The 15,001-nt window shown below is 28.9% G+C and overlaps 1 protein-coding gene across 1 annotated transcript; it reads right to left on the minus strand.

Annotated features, from left to right (window-relative positions):
• Positions 1 to 750: 750 nt before the first annotated feature.
• On the minus strand, positions 751 to 12,416 carry LOC106464470 (rRNA methyltransferase 1, mitochondrial-like). The gene is made up of 9 exons (XM_013924615.2): positions 11,821 to 12,416; positions 10,030 to 10,279; positions 9,276 to 9,337; positions 7,624 to 7,687; positions 6,361 to 6,440; positions 5,655 to 5,748; positions 4,845 to 4,974; positions 1,545 to 1,664; positions 751 to 953 (listed from the first exon to the last, which is right to left on the minus strand). The coding sequence occupies exons 1-9, from the start codon at positions 12,195 to 12,197 to the stop codon at positions 913 to 915; spliced, it is 1,218 nt and encodes a 405-aa protein (XP_013780069.1). The 5' UTR covers positions 12,198 to 12,416; the 3' UTR covers positions 751 to 912.
• Between the last annotated feature and the right edge of the window lie 2,585 nt (positions 12,417 to 15,001).

The raw sequence follows: 15,001 nt of genomic DNA on the forward strand, positions 1-15,001 counted from the left end.
TTTATTGCAAATAGCAAGCTTTAGTCTCTGGATAACAACTAAGTTCAGTGTCGTAATTTGTAGCAATTTTTAACTGCACGTACAACAGAAATAAGAATGACGTTTTAATATCTCAACTGATATAGTGCTATTTATCCTTTGTTCAAATTATCAGATTTCAAAAATATGTCATTTTTACAAATGATAAATATATCATGAGAAAGTTTTCAAGATAAAATGATTTTCTACAATAACTGCAACAGAAGGGAAGGTTTTATTTTACAAAGGCTATATTTTAATAAAAATTATTCCAATTCAATTTAAAGTGTTTTTCTACAATGTATATAATAGAAGGGATGGTTTTTTTTACAAAAGCTGTATTTTAATAAAAATTATTCCAATTCAATTTAAAGTGTTTTTCTACAATGTATATAATAGAAGGGAAGGTTTTATTTTACAAAGGCTGTATTTTAATAAAAACTATTTCAATTCAATTTAAAGTGTTTTTCTACAATGTATATAATAGAAGGGAAGGTTTTATTTTACAAAAGCTGTATTTTAATAAAAATTATTCCAATTCAATTTAAAGTGTTTTTCTACAATGTATATAATAGAAGGGAAGGTTTTATTTTACAAAAGGCTGTATTTTAATAAAAATTATTCCAATTCAATTTAAAGTGTTTTTCTACAATGTATATAATAGAAGGGAAGGTTTTATTTTTACAAAAGCTGTATTTTAATAAACATTATTTCAATTTAAAGTGTTTTTCTACAATGTATATAATAGAAGGGATGGTTTTATTTTACAAAAGCTGTATTTTAATAAAAACTATTTCAATTGAAAGTGTTTTTTAACATCTCAAGAGAAAGTACATTTCTATAACAGAATTTCAAGACAAAGTAATTTTTTGTACTAATCTTTCATACTTTTTGCTAACTGTTGTGCATTTGTAGTAGCCTATGAAGTATGATACCTGAAACAAAGTAAATAGCTTTAGATAATAATCCACATTAAGTAAACATTCAGATAGACACTATTAAGTTTAATACACACAAACAACATTAATAAAGAAATAATTTATATAATGATATATATATACATATGTATTCTTTAAAATATGTTAAATTTCACTACTTACAAATAATTATTGTGTTATGTTGGTGATTTTTATAAAATTGACATTTATTGTTATGTGATAATTTCCACCCCTCTTACTATAAAAAACACACTAAAAAGTTTTAGTGCTTTACTCCACGACAATAACTATTTTTTTCTAACTATAATTTTCACTTTATGCATCAAGAAGGAAGAAAATTAATGTCAAAAACATATTGGGTGGTTTTGGTCATATTAGGCTTAAAGTATTGTATATTTACTCCAGCTAAAAGTGCTATGGGAGTTAATAAATAAATCCTAAATTCAAAATGACACCACTATTTGGCAGTTCATAATTTATTTTTTATATAGGTTTCAACTAATTATAGGCAAGATGTAAAAATACTGGTTCATTGAAAATTTATCTCACATTTATCAGGAATCATCACTGCTATTGAACCAAACCTACCTGTTGCAACAGATACATTTAAAGACTCAATGTCTGTGTGAAGTAACCGACCAGGTGAAACAGTTAGAAATGTATCACAAAGATCATGCACATCAGATGATACTCCCCTGCCTTCACTACCTTTAAAAAATCAGAAGAAAACTAAAAAAATGTATCTCAAATATGATTAATAAATATAAATATTTTCAATTTGACATTATATGGAATAACAGTTGTCTTTATTAAAACTTACAAACAATTTATCAGGAATAACAACAGGCTATTATATCACTCAACACTGTATTTCCAATAACCTCAAAAACAACAACAAAATGAAATTGTTCTAAATCTAGAAATGAATAATCATCTTGTTTCAACAATGAGTGAATTTAACATGTAGCTAAAACGATTTTACTGTCACAATATCAAATCTGTCTAGACAGGGATTGGTCATACTGCTGGTGTTGTAGATTTTAGCATTATAATGTTCTTTTATTTCACTGCAGAGTCCTCTAGTGGATGATCCAATATATCCCTGATGAATGCAATACGTGCCTACTTCCAGGTAATTCAGCATCATCCTTTATTCACAGGAATAATTCCAACGTACAAGTGTTTCTTAACCGAGCAGAACTTATGACAAACCATGAATGGACCTTCCCCAACTTAAGAACACTTGTCAGTCATGTACACTCTACAAATCACATCACTATAAATGCCCATGTATTCAAAGTAAATACTTTCATTAATAAGAATTCCACCACTTTGTCCAATATTCAAACTTTCAGTATCAGTGATGGATTAAGGCTTGGGTGGTTTGGGCAACTGCTAAGGGGTCCATGGTGTAAGAGGGCCAATACAGAAACAAAAAAAAATTATAAATAAGAAGAAATTTATAAATATCTTATTATGTTAACTCTCTCAATATGGGCTTGATCCCAGGGACTAATCACATGAACATTTTGTACTGGTATATAGTTATATTATTATATCTTTTAATACAGTATGTGTATCCTAACAAAATTTGGCAGACATTTTAGTAAACATTACAAAAAATCAGTTTTTAATGAAGTATTTTTACAAAAGATTTGGTCATGTAAATATATGTATATATACATATTTTTACTAGTCTGAGTGCAAAGTAATATTTATGTTAAGATTAAAAATTATTTTCTTTCTCTCAAAAGTCTCAAATTTCATTTGTATAATCTTTAAGACCTCCTAAATAAATTTCCAACATTTTTTTATAAGTAAAATTTCATATCTTATATTCCCTATACCCTAACTCTACACAGGGCTGGTCAATTTGACCAACCACATAACCACAAAACAAAAAAAATCGAAGTTACCCCTTTTTTTCTTCTAGAATGATTTTAAATTGTTACATGAAACTATATTTGTTTATCCTGAATAGTTCTAAACTCGTAACAGTATACATCTATCTATACTTAAATTTTATTGTTTTAATGCCCTTTGAACCCTGTCTAACCACTATTTGGGTCATTACAAGTCATAAATTACTTGTAAATGTACAGCTCATGTTACGCTCTCAAATTACACTACACATGAGCTACTTGCAAACATACTTTGTGAAAAATATATATTATTATTTATTATATTTAATCTAACTTTAAATAACTAAAAAAGATGAAGATCAGAGAACAAGGTTTGATGAATTAGAAGACCGAGGTGCTGAACTACGTGATCATAGTGAGTATAGTTCAGTTCAGAAGTGTGTTCAGGTGCACAACCGTCACCATGATGATGGAGATGCAGAGGATATCATACTATCACCCAAGGATAAATTCAGAACTGAACCATTTTTTGTTGTGTTTGACCACCTTGTCTCTGCATTCAAATACTGTCTTGATGCATATAAGGATCTCTTTTGTGTCAAGAAATCAGTCAAGCCACAAAATGTCTTGTTCATTCTTTTCTAAAAGATGTTGAAACCAAGATAGAAAACAAATTGATCCAATTTTCCATATTGGCAATTCCAAAGCTTTATAAATGTTCCTTTTACTCCACAGACACGCCCTCATCCAAACATTTCCTAATGTTGAGATAGTGCTGGGAATATATTTGTCCATGATATTATCAAACTGCAGCAATTGTTTTCGTAATTGAAATGAATAAAAAGTGAACCCAGGAACAGAACAAGACACAGCATGAACTTGAATAGTTGAATATAAGGTGGACTAAAAACTTATCTTCTATACAATATGATCTAGTGTATCACTTACTAATCTGTTTGTTCTTCTCCACATAACATGATCTAGTGTATCACTGAACAAACAGATTAGTATCCTCCACATAACATGATCTAGTGTATCACTGAACAAACAGATTAGTATCCTCCACACAACATGATCTAGTGTATCACTGAACAAACAGATTATTATCCTACACACATGATCTAGTGTATCACTGAATAAACAGATTACTATTCTCCACACAATATGACCTAGTGCAGGGCTGGCAAACCTTTATGAGAGCGTGTGCCCAAATTGTCGATAATTTTCAGAAAAATGTTTATGTGTCCCATAGAAATTTTGAGCAGCAAAATTACTGTTATTATTATTAATTTTATATATTATAAATATTCTATATATAATTAATTAATTATAGACATATACAATCTCTACGCCTTCAGATATATATATTGGTCAGGTAAAAAAACTTGGGACAGCAGTGAATTCCGTGTGCCAAGAACATTTTCTCGCTCACCACCTTAGGCACACGTACCATAAGTTCGCCATCACTGAACAACCAAATTAGTATCCTCCACACAATATGACATAGTGTATCACTGAACAAACAGATTAGTATCCTCCAGACAAAATGTCCTAATTTATCATTGCAATTACAGATAGATATCCTTCAGGGAAGACATCCTTGTTTTGTCACTGAAACTACAAAAATACTCAACACTACTTCAAAGTACTCTAGTTTATTACTGAACCTACTGATTAACATCCTTTAAGATACTCTTAAGGTATTACTGAACCAGCAGACTAATGTCCTTTAAAGTACTTTAGTGTATTATTGAACCAATTGACTGATGTCTTTAAAGTACTTTAGTGTATTATTGAACCAATTGACTGATGTCTTTAAAGTATTCTAGTGTATTACTGAACCAACTGACTGATGTCTTTTAAAGTATTCTAGTGTATTACTGAACCTATACATCAGTGTCATCCAACAAGATGCCTCAGTGTCAGCAAATGCTACAAAGAATAATTTGTAACATATTAGCAAAAATCTCACTTTAAAATATCTGACAGAAATTTTCTTTTATTAACAATGTGGAAACTAACTTACCAATTATTATCACAGTTGGTTTAGCCAGTATGAAATCTTCTACAGAAACCAGTGGGATATCTTCAGCATAACTCTTCTTTTCACTATAACCTCTAGTTCCAACAATATTCCAACCTTCTTGTTTCATCATCTTGATGTCATTACAAAATGTAAAGCAATAAAAAAAGATAAAATAAACCTAAACAAAGAACACATTATAAATAAACAATTTTATGTTACAGATCATACAAGTGGAAAACAGAGGAGAAGAGTTAAACTTCAGAATAAGAGGATTTAATCAACATAAAAATGTAACAAAATACAGACAGCTGTATTCACTAAAACTCCAAAATTTATGATGTTAGAAAAACACGTAGGTTCAAGAAGTATTGATAAAAATGAATAAAAATCCACTAACCCGAGTGCTTTTGAAGGTGGACCTTTCTTCTTCAGTTTGTCCCTGAAGAAGAAAGGTCCACCTTTCGAAAGTGCTCGGGTTATAAGGTTTTTATTAACTCCAAAATTTTGATTTTGTTGCCTTTATCAATGGCCAAGTGCTATAATGTAAAAAAAAAAATCAAACAGCATTGAAACACCTGGTACATTTACATAAGGTTAGGCATGTATGGAACATATTTTAATTAACAAGGAAAATTTGTTAAAATGAAATCACATGGTAATAATAATAATAATATGACATGTTGGATAACTAAAGAAAGATTTAACTTGACAAAATGTAAAAAATTTAACTAAGATAATGTAATAGTAAAATACTTTAAAGAATAACAACATTAATTAACTTTTCTTGATTATTGTAGCAATTTTACTAACCCGTAAAAAAGCTGGTAGGCTATTTACTTGGTAGAGATCTAAAACTTCTAAGGAGCCAGCACTGGCTTTACTAACGACAGGTGACAGTCTACAACTGAAGAATAAACAAACTCCACAAAAACATATTTGTACTGATTGTTCCATTAATACTTTAGCTTACTGATAAAAACATACTACCAAATGTAGAAATTGTCTAAATACACTTTCAAGTCCAACGCAATAAACATTTTACACTTAGTTAACATTCAACAAAATGTAGTCATCACTTGTTGTTATAAAATATTAAACAGATTACTATGAAACAAATATCTATTTTGTACTTTCTCAAGTATTATTAACAAACATTAATTCTTGCTGATATTTTATACATTACATGTTATCTAGTATAAGAAAAATTCATGTTTCTTACTTCCACAATGAGTACACAATCAATTCCAGAGTAAAACATGCCTATTATCTTTAGTAACTAGTAAGTGATCTATTCCAAAATAAAACATACTTATTATCTTTCACTAATACACAATCTATTCCAAAATAAAACATACTTATTATCTTTCACTAATACACAATCTATTCCAAAATAAAACATACTTATTATCTTTCACTAATACACAATCTATTCCAAAATAAAACATACTTATTATCTTTCACTAATACACAATCTATTCCAAAACTAGTATATGGTCAATTTCAAAGCAAAACATACCTATTATCTCTTACAACTAGTAAACAATCAATTCCAAAGTAATATGCCGATCTCAAAACTGCACCAAAGTTCATTGGATCCTAAGATAGTAAAACCATCAAAAATTAGTTTGTATTCCAAGGAAAAACAAATTATGTTTATAAATCTAGAGAGCATTGTTTACAAAGTTGGCTTTCATAAACCACAGTAGTCCATATATAACAAGTGTACAGTTACATTGCCCAGCTTTCACTCTTTTCATTATAATGGCCATTTCATTACAACATCAACGGAGGGTTTAATATTTTTTATTGACACATCTGTATTTTAATTAAAGATTTTACCAATGTATTGAGTTAAAAATAGATTTTTCATTATGACATCTGTCATTTATTATTACTCTAAACAACAACCAGTGTGTCCTCGTGTAAGCTTAACCATCTTACTTTGATCTTGTAAATCTACAAAAGAAAAGGAAAAAAAACATCAAACTCAAATGCTTTTACCAGGTCAGTCTTGAGAGGTTTAATTTGTAATTAATCTATGTCAAACAAATACTCTAAAAAAGTATGTCTATAGAACTATAACAATAATGAAATGGAAAGTGTATCTAATCTATGCCAGACAAATTACTGTAAAAAAAAAAAAGACATATTTACACAACAATAACAGTTTTGAAAGTGGAAAGTGTAACTAAGCTAATCCAGACAAATTATTGTAAAAAGGACATGTCTATACAACTATAACAGTTTTGAAAATGGAAAGTATAACTAAGCTAATCCAGACAAATTACTGTAAAAAAGGTATATCCATAGAAGTGTAACAGTACTGAAAATGGCAAATATACCTAATCCAAGCTAGATAAATTATTGTACAATTTTCAATACTCTTAATCGTAAGAGTACTGAAAATGGAAACAATCCAAACAGAAAAATTAGTGTAAAATGGTATATCTATATCTGCCAAACTATAACAACAAAACAAAAATACCATGATGTTATCAGTAATATATAATAAACAAAGTACAGTTTTTGAATGAAAAACTAGTCAATAACCTTAGAATGGAATAACAAAATGTGAAAATCATGATAGTTTGTTCACAAAATCAATATTCCAACCATGATTGTAGAACAAATTCATTCATTCTTATCAATATAAGTACAGCTATTTTTAAACAAAATAACATATGGTTGCATAATAATAATATTTAAAGGTTTAATTTTATAGATGTATAGCTCTTTCTGCTCAATTTATAACATTAATAAAACAATTATGTCCACTTGCTTGTATTTGATCCAATACCAACCACACTGGATGTTGTTTGTTTGAGAAATATTTTTTGTCTTTTCTGGAAATTCACAAAATTTCATCATTAAAATACAAATTCAAGAACAGATTTTACAAAAAGCAAAAACATATTTTCTTCAGTTACTACAGATCTTTACAAATGGTATATAAAAAAGGGCAATATGCATCTGTTATAATTGTTCATAAAAATGTACAATAATAGACAAGATAAGCTAAAAAAGGCAATACGTACTTGTTATAATTGTTCATAATTAATTACTGTACAATAATAGACAAGATAAGCTAAAAAAGGCAATATGTACTTGTTATAATTGTTCATAATTACATTACTGTACAATAATAGACAAGATAAGCTAAAAAAGGCAATACGTACTTGTTATAATTGTTCATAATAGTACAATAATTCTTAAGTTTGATAATATATTTTCTATCAAATTTAAAACAATTAAATATTCCAACCTAAAGAAAGTCATTTTGAATGTATGAAGCACAAAAATGTGACAATTTGCAAGTATAACTGAATCTCTAAAGTTAAGCTTATAGTAAACTAATTAAACTTTTATTTAAACCAATAAATACAATAAATAAATTTTAAGTTCAGCATACCAAACTAACCAAGGCAGTGTTAAAGCTATGATGGCCATCCAAATCAATAATGCTGAATATATATATATACAATGTAAAAAATTGAGTTTTTTATTTGCTAAAGAAAGTTAAACAGATGATATTAAGAATATCATTAAAAAGGTGTACTGTTTTACATCTATTGGTGATGACACAAACTTTAGAGTTTATAATAATATAATCCCTTAAAGCTGAATAACACTAACATACTGTACATACCTTAGTGTTTATAACATAATCCCTTGAAGCTGAATAACACTAACATAATATATGTACCTTAGTGCTTATAATACTGTCCCTTAAAGTTGAATAACACTACCATACTATATGTACTTTAGTGTTTATAATATGGTCCCTTAAAACTAAATAATTCCAACATACTATATGTACCTTAGTGTTTATAATAGTCCCTGAAAGCTGAATAACACTAACATACTATATACCTTAGTGTTTATAATATAGTCCCTTAAAACTGAATAATACCAACATACTATATGTACCTTAGTGTTTATAATAGTCCCTGAAAACTGAATAACACAAACATACTATATGTTCCTTAGTGTTTATAATACAGTCCCTGAAATCTAAATAACACTAACATACTATATGTACCTTAGTGTTTATAATATATGTACGTTAGTATTTATAATACAGTCCCTTAAAGTTTAATAACACTAACATACTATATGTACGTTAGTGTTTACAATACAGCCCCTTAAAGCTGAATAATGCTATCAGACTTATGAAATACATGTTGAAAAACATTGCAATATTTAATCTCATTTATGCTAATTATCAAACATGAAACATTATTTTACACTTATTTGATTATTTATCAGTCAACAATTAAACAAAACAATAATTGCATACATAAATTACTTAGTTATAATACTTACATGCTGAATGCTACTTGTATACTGATACAGTACATAAAGAGTGAATGGTATTACTACATAATGTAGAAGTTAAGTGATACTATATATATATATACAAACTGTACTTACAAGCTAAGAAAAACTTCTTGCTCGTTCTTCAGTTTCAGTTTACTAACATCTAAACACACTCCCTTTAGGGACGAGAAAGAAATAAAAAGTCAAGTTCATTTGTCTTCCTACTACATATATACAAATAATATATTGTTTCAAGAAGGAGAAGGAAGTGTGAAGCTCCTTCTTTGTTATCAACTTTAAGCACATTAACATTTCATCTCAATTAAAGTATATAAATTCATAAATGCTAGAATTAAAAAAGTTTCAAGCAGATTCATCTTGTAAACACCGTAATTATAGCCAGTTAGGTTTTCCTGGGTTGTTAAATATTAACACACTTGTTTGAGGGATTACTTTTTATTAAAAGGGTAGATGTTCTGATAATTACAATAATTCACAGCAACTTGTAGAATATTTGAACTTTCAACATTATGATTTCTTTTACTACATAGTAGATACAATATATTAATGTATTTTCTTCACTTCAGATTATGAAAAAGAATCAAATATTTAATTATATTAACCTGTATTTAAAGAGAACTGAAAAGCCTCATTTGAAAATACTGAATTAAAATGTTTAGTCTTTTTACTCATTGATTTCAGAATAATAACAGATATCATACATTTCATTGTAAATTACTGACTTTATTTTGTACAAAATTATGTTGTTTAGTTTAGTTTTATATACATATCAAACTGACATATGTTTGCCATTAGTGCTAATAATAATTATTTTTTAACATATTTACATACTATGTGTATAATTTACCTGATGAACGTGTCTTTTTGACAGGATATCTAAGACACTTCTTGACACTTTTTGGACAGGAACATCAACAGCAAGAGCTAATTCTAAAATGTGATTGAAAGCTGGCTCTTTATGAATAATTTCTGGGTTATTGATCTGTTTTACAAACAATTTAAAAATGTGTCGTCTTTTTTCTTTCAAAGCTAGGCTGACAGGATGAAGTCCATACAGAATCTCCCCTTTCACTTCAAATTTGTCCATGTCATCTCTCCTATATTTAGATAAATTTTCAAGTAACAATCTTTTAGGGTTTTGAATTAAGCAAAATTATTTTAAAATTTTAGGTTCAATAGATACTGCACTAACAGAAATGTTCTTTGGGTCTTAACATTCTGGCAATATACAGATGAAAAAACCAAGAACAAAAATGCAGTAATTCTGATTATACATACAAGACTAATGTAAGTTATGATAAGTAACGTCGAATCTGATCCAGATTTTAATAGAATGAAGGTCTTGTTCTACTGCAACACAGTAAAACCTTGTTTAAGTTATATAAATATTAATAACTTAAAATTTAAATTTATAATTTAAAAACTATACTGAATGTTTCAATTTTATTTTATTCATGGTTTTGTTTTACCAGCACAAACTGTAACACTAACATTTCATCTTAAGTTATAAGTTTTAAAAAGTTCACATACTGAAATGAATGGAAAGTTACCAACTGCTCATATTTATTATTTCCATAATATACTCTTCTTTTGTTACATCTAATATCCTTACATTGTATTCTCATTTTGCTACTTCTAATATCCTTACATTGTATTCTCATTTTGTTATACCTAATATCCTGAATTATATTTTAATTTTGTTACTTCTAATATCTTTAAATTGTGTTCTTATTTTGTTACATCAAATATCCTTCAATTGTATTCTGCTTTTTGAAAATATCTAAGATGTTATACAACTACATGTATTCTTGAAAAACCAAGTTTTAAGCTCGAACTTCATTTGATCAACCATCTGAGACAAAGTATATATTTTATACCAAGTTAAATTAAAGTCAGTAAAATTTAATAACATATCCCGTTTCGATAATTTGCATTTATTTTTTCAGCATTACATTCTATACAAAATTTATTTATATAACTTTTTTTCTCATTATGTGTGTAAATAGACTGATATAGTATTCTCCTTCACACATGCAGAGTTACAGAAAACAATGCAACAAGTTGCTTAGATTTTTGAAGCATTTATATTTTAAACATTACAATGAAGATACTAAAGGTTTAGATAAAGATATAATAAAAAAACATTCATCTGTAAGAATTCTGAAATGGTTTATATAAAGACATCTTTAAAAGGTTTTACTCTGTAAAATCGTAGGCTCAGAAGAAATCTAGTTTAAAATATTGACAACAAGGAACTAATAGGTTCTTCAAAGATATTCTTGTAAACTCACTATTGAGAAAAGGTAAAATCTTAAGCCCACTATTTATTTTTTAATCTTATTTCTTCTCTCTTTTAAACTATTATAAGGTGCAGCCTGACTGCAGGCCTCCAATACTGCTTGTTCTATAACAGTATAAGCTAATATCTTCTGTTAAAAAAAAATTGTTGAACTTTTCAAAATCTTAAGCTTTTGTTCTCTCATCCTATTTTTCATATTCAAAAATGGAGCACAAAATCAGAAGCCTTTATCCTATTGATGCCATGGATTATTAATTCCTAAAATATAAAACAATATATTATAAATATATCTACTAACAAGTTGAGAAAATATTATAATAAATTCTTAATAAAACATACCAAACACGAGTTGAATTATTTTTTTTTACTAAATCTTCACTCATTAATGAGTATGAAACAGATTTGTTGCAAGTCTTCTGCATGAAGTTTGTGGCATCATAAAGATTTGGACTGGTCAAGTTTCCTTTTTTGGGGTGACGATTTGTTGCTTGATTATGATGCTGAAGACTATTTTCTGGTTCCAAATTGGTAAATCTAAATTTATTCTTCTGAAAGCTAGACGAGTTGGTGAAGGGTGATTGAGGTGTTTTTGGTTCTCTAATTTTTGACATAAACCTTACATATTTCCAATTATACATAAATAACGTCCGTAACACTGTACTGTATGTGTACACCTTACCAGTACTGGTACAAAGACAAACGGAGACGAGTTTCATTTCAGTGATTATTCTATACTTCAGATTTCCCGTGTAGTTTTCAGATTTTACACAAAAGATAGTATGTCACTTGTGTTGATTCAAAAATCGTATTTTAATAGATATTTACTTGGCCTTTTTTAAATAATAAAAACAAAAACGATGTGACACTTGTAGGCTTACCATAAAACTAAAAGGTTTACTTATAAGTTGTAATTAATTATTTAATGAACTCAATATATATATATATGACTAAAACAAGAAAAATATGAAAAAATGCAATATTTTTTTCTTCTTTCTTGATAATAAACTTATTCACTAATTCTGTCTGATCATATGATGACACTGAAGTTTTTACAAACTTACGTTTTTTTATTTAATAAACATAAACTTAAGATAAAAGCGTGGAAAATAAATTGGTGGAGTATATCAAACGTGTATAAAAATATGTATCTTCAAATAACAAGAAAAAACAGGAATAGATGTCTCTTGAGTTCTCTACCTCTAACGGAACGATACATCTATTAGATTTAAAGATGTTATGGAAAAAATCTTTGTCTATGTGGGAAAAATCAGAGGAGTTGGAACCGCGTTAGCACACCCACTTTTACATATCTGACTTGTATAGCAACTGTAAATTATATTATCTGCATGTCTAGCCAAGTACCCCACTTTGGAACTCCTTCCTACACCACTGGGACATATTTTGGATTTTTTTAAATAAACTGCTTTCAAAGCAAGATAGGCAGGTTCCTAAAAATAAGGAAAGAATAACATGGAAGTTTAAACGTAAATGGCTTACTAGAAGCATAAATAAAAAATCGGTAAAAATGTCGTAAGTTTAACAAAGTTTAAAGTGTTAGCTAGAACGGAAAATGTACAAAACTATAGGAAAGTAACAGATTTAGTTTAAGAATATAGGAAATCCAAAGGCGTTTGTGAAAATTAAAATATACTAATTGCAATATTTTTATTGAAGACTGTGTGATTGGGCTTGCCATACCTTTGTGGCAAGGACACTTGATTCGCAATTTGTGGGTTGCGGGTTCGAATCCCATTACTGAACAAGCTCTCCCTTTCAGCAATGGATATTTTCTAACGTGACGGTTAATCCCACTATTCGTTGATAAAGGAGTAGCCCAAGGGTTGATGTTGATAACCTGCCTTTGCTCTAGTCCATTGCTTCAAAATCTGTGACAAACAAAAATTAATTATGTGATCGTTGTTCATTTAAATGGTTTTTATCTTTTCTTTCATTATTGTTATTCAAGAGAAGATATTAGCAATAACCCTGCCTCTTGACATTCTCTGGAAGATATTAGAATTGACATAAATCCTGTATATATTAATCACTTGGTGGTAAGTAGTAAAATTGAGAGATTGAAAATAGTTAAAGCATCAGCACAAGAGAAAGTTTTCACCAGAGTTTTAAATGAGTTCAAACATTAGATACGCAAACCTCTCTCTTTCGTTATAAGTATGTTAATACACAGTGGGTATATGCCTGAGAAATGAAAAGTTGCTAATATTACTCTTTCTTTGTTTGTTTGTTTAAAGAGAGGTGATCAGAATTAACATGGAAATTTTAGGCTTACTTCCGGATGGAAAAATTATAGTCTGATAAAAAAGGCTTTGCATCATTTAGTGAAATATATCATAAAACAGACCCAGTATGGATTAACTAAATATTTTAATTATTATATACAATTAAATGAAGCACGATGTTAAAATAACTAAATGTACTTCCGCAGTGTCCACGAATGCATTTTTATTTTTCAAGAATAAATAAAACCAAAATTAAGAGTAACAAATATTTTTATTTCTTGCTTTTGAAGCAATGTCATGCTGTGTTGAGGCCTACATAGTGCATAATTATTATCGTGATTCATGGCATGCGCACATTTTACTGACGTTACGACAGTATAGATTGTAACGTTAAGCGTCTCTTATGCGACGTCACTTTAGTGTCTACTGACTGACAGACAACATACTACTGTATAATGGTGGGAGTGGTTAAAACACGTGATCCCTCCAGGCGGCCTTTCGGGGAAATTACACAACAGATGATAGAAACAGATGGACTTGGTATAGCTGGAGTAATTTCGATGAGTAGCGACACACATTTCGTTAGCAAGGGTTAGTCAATTAGATTATAATAATAACTAGTATTGTACGTAGTGTATTATCGTTGGGTCAATTATTTTGGATTAGTTGGTAAAAACTAATGCGAATACCAGCCCACGTAACAATATAGAATTACTTTATTTCCCCAATACCATTTGCTTCAGGCTACGTTCACAGGTGGGCATAACTTCATAAACAAAATTTGAACAAAAATTCCGGGACTAACGATACGCCTAACTAACAGTAGGGTGGTTGTATGGAAGAAAGTAAAAGGTTGTTATATGAATTTCATTCAAACTGGATTTTCGAAACTAATGGAATGCCTCAGGTATCAGTGCTTGAGCCCTTTTTTATTTATATGAATGACATTGATAAGGGCACAATTAAAAAATTGGTGAAGTTTGCTGAGGACAAACTCTTCAATATTTCAATAGAGTATATTTATAGTGCCAGGATCCTTTCAAGATTTGTCAGATGTGTGATGTCACCATCGGGGTAAAGATCTCGCAGTCAACCTTATTTCCATTTTTGTAAGTCTGTTTAAATAAATAGATTCTGTGAAACACTAGTAATTTGAGTTTACTTACATCAATACTGAATTGAACACACATATATCTATGTCTTAATAGTGTTACGTCTCCGTTTGTTAATTGATTTTTCCGTAACTTCGTTCCGACGAAACTTTAACGACACAAGTCTTT

This window comes from Limulus polyphemus, unplaced genomic scaffold, assembly GCF_000517525.1.
Source record: "Limulus polyphemus unplaced genomic scaffold, Limulus_polyphemus-2.1.2 Scaffold1661, whole genome shotgun sequence".
Lineage (NCBI taxonomy): Eukaryota > Metazoa > Arthropoda > Merostomata > Xiphosura > Limulidae > Limulus > Limulus polyphemus.

What these genes read in the sequence shown, in the direction of transcription:
- LOC106464470 (XM_013924615.2), bottom strand. Translation starts at nt 12,197, where the DNA reads ATGAAACTCGTCTCCGTTTGTCTTTGTACCAGTACTGGTAAGGTGTAC. An exon ending in TGGTATTGGATCAAATACAA is followed by an intron (nt 6,441 to 7,623) that starts GCAAGTGGACAT and finishes TTACTATCTTAG; the next exon opens with GATCCAATGAACTTTGGTGC. An exon ending in CTAGTTGTAAGAGATAATAG is followed by an intron (nt 5,749 to 6,360) that starts GTATGTTTTGCT and finishes TTTATTCTTCAG; the next exon opens with TTGTAGACTGTCACCTGTCG.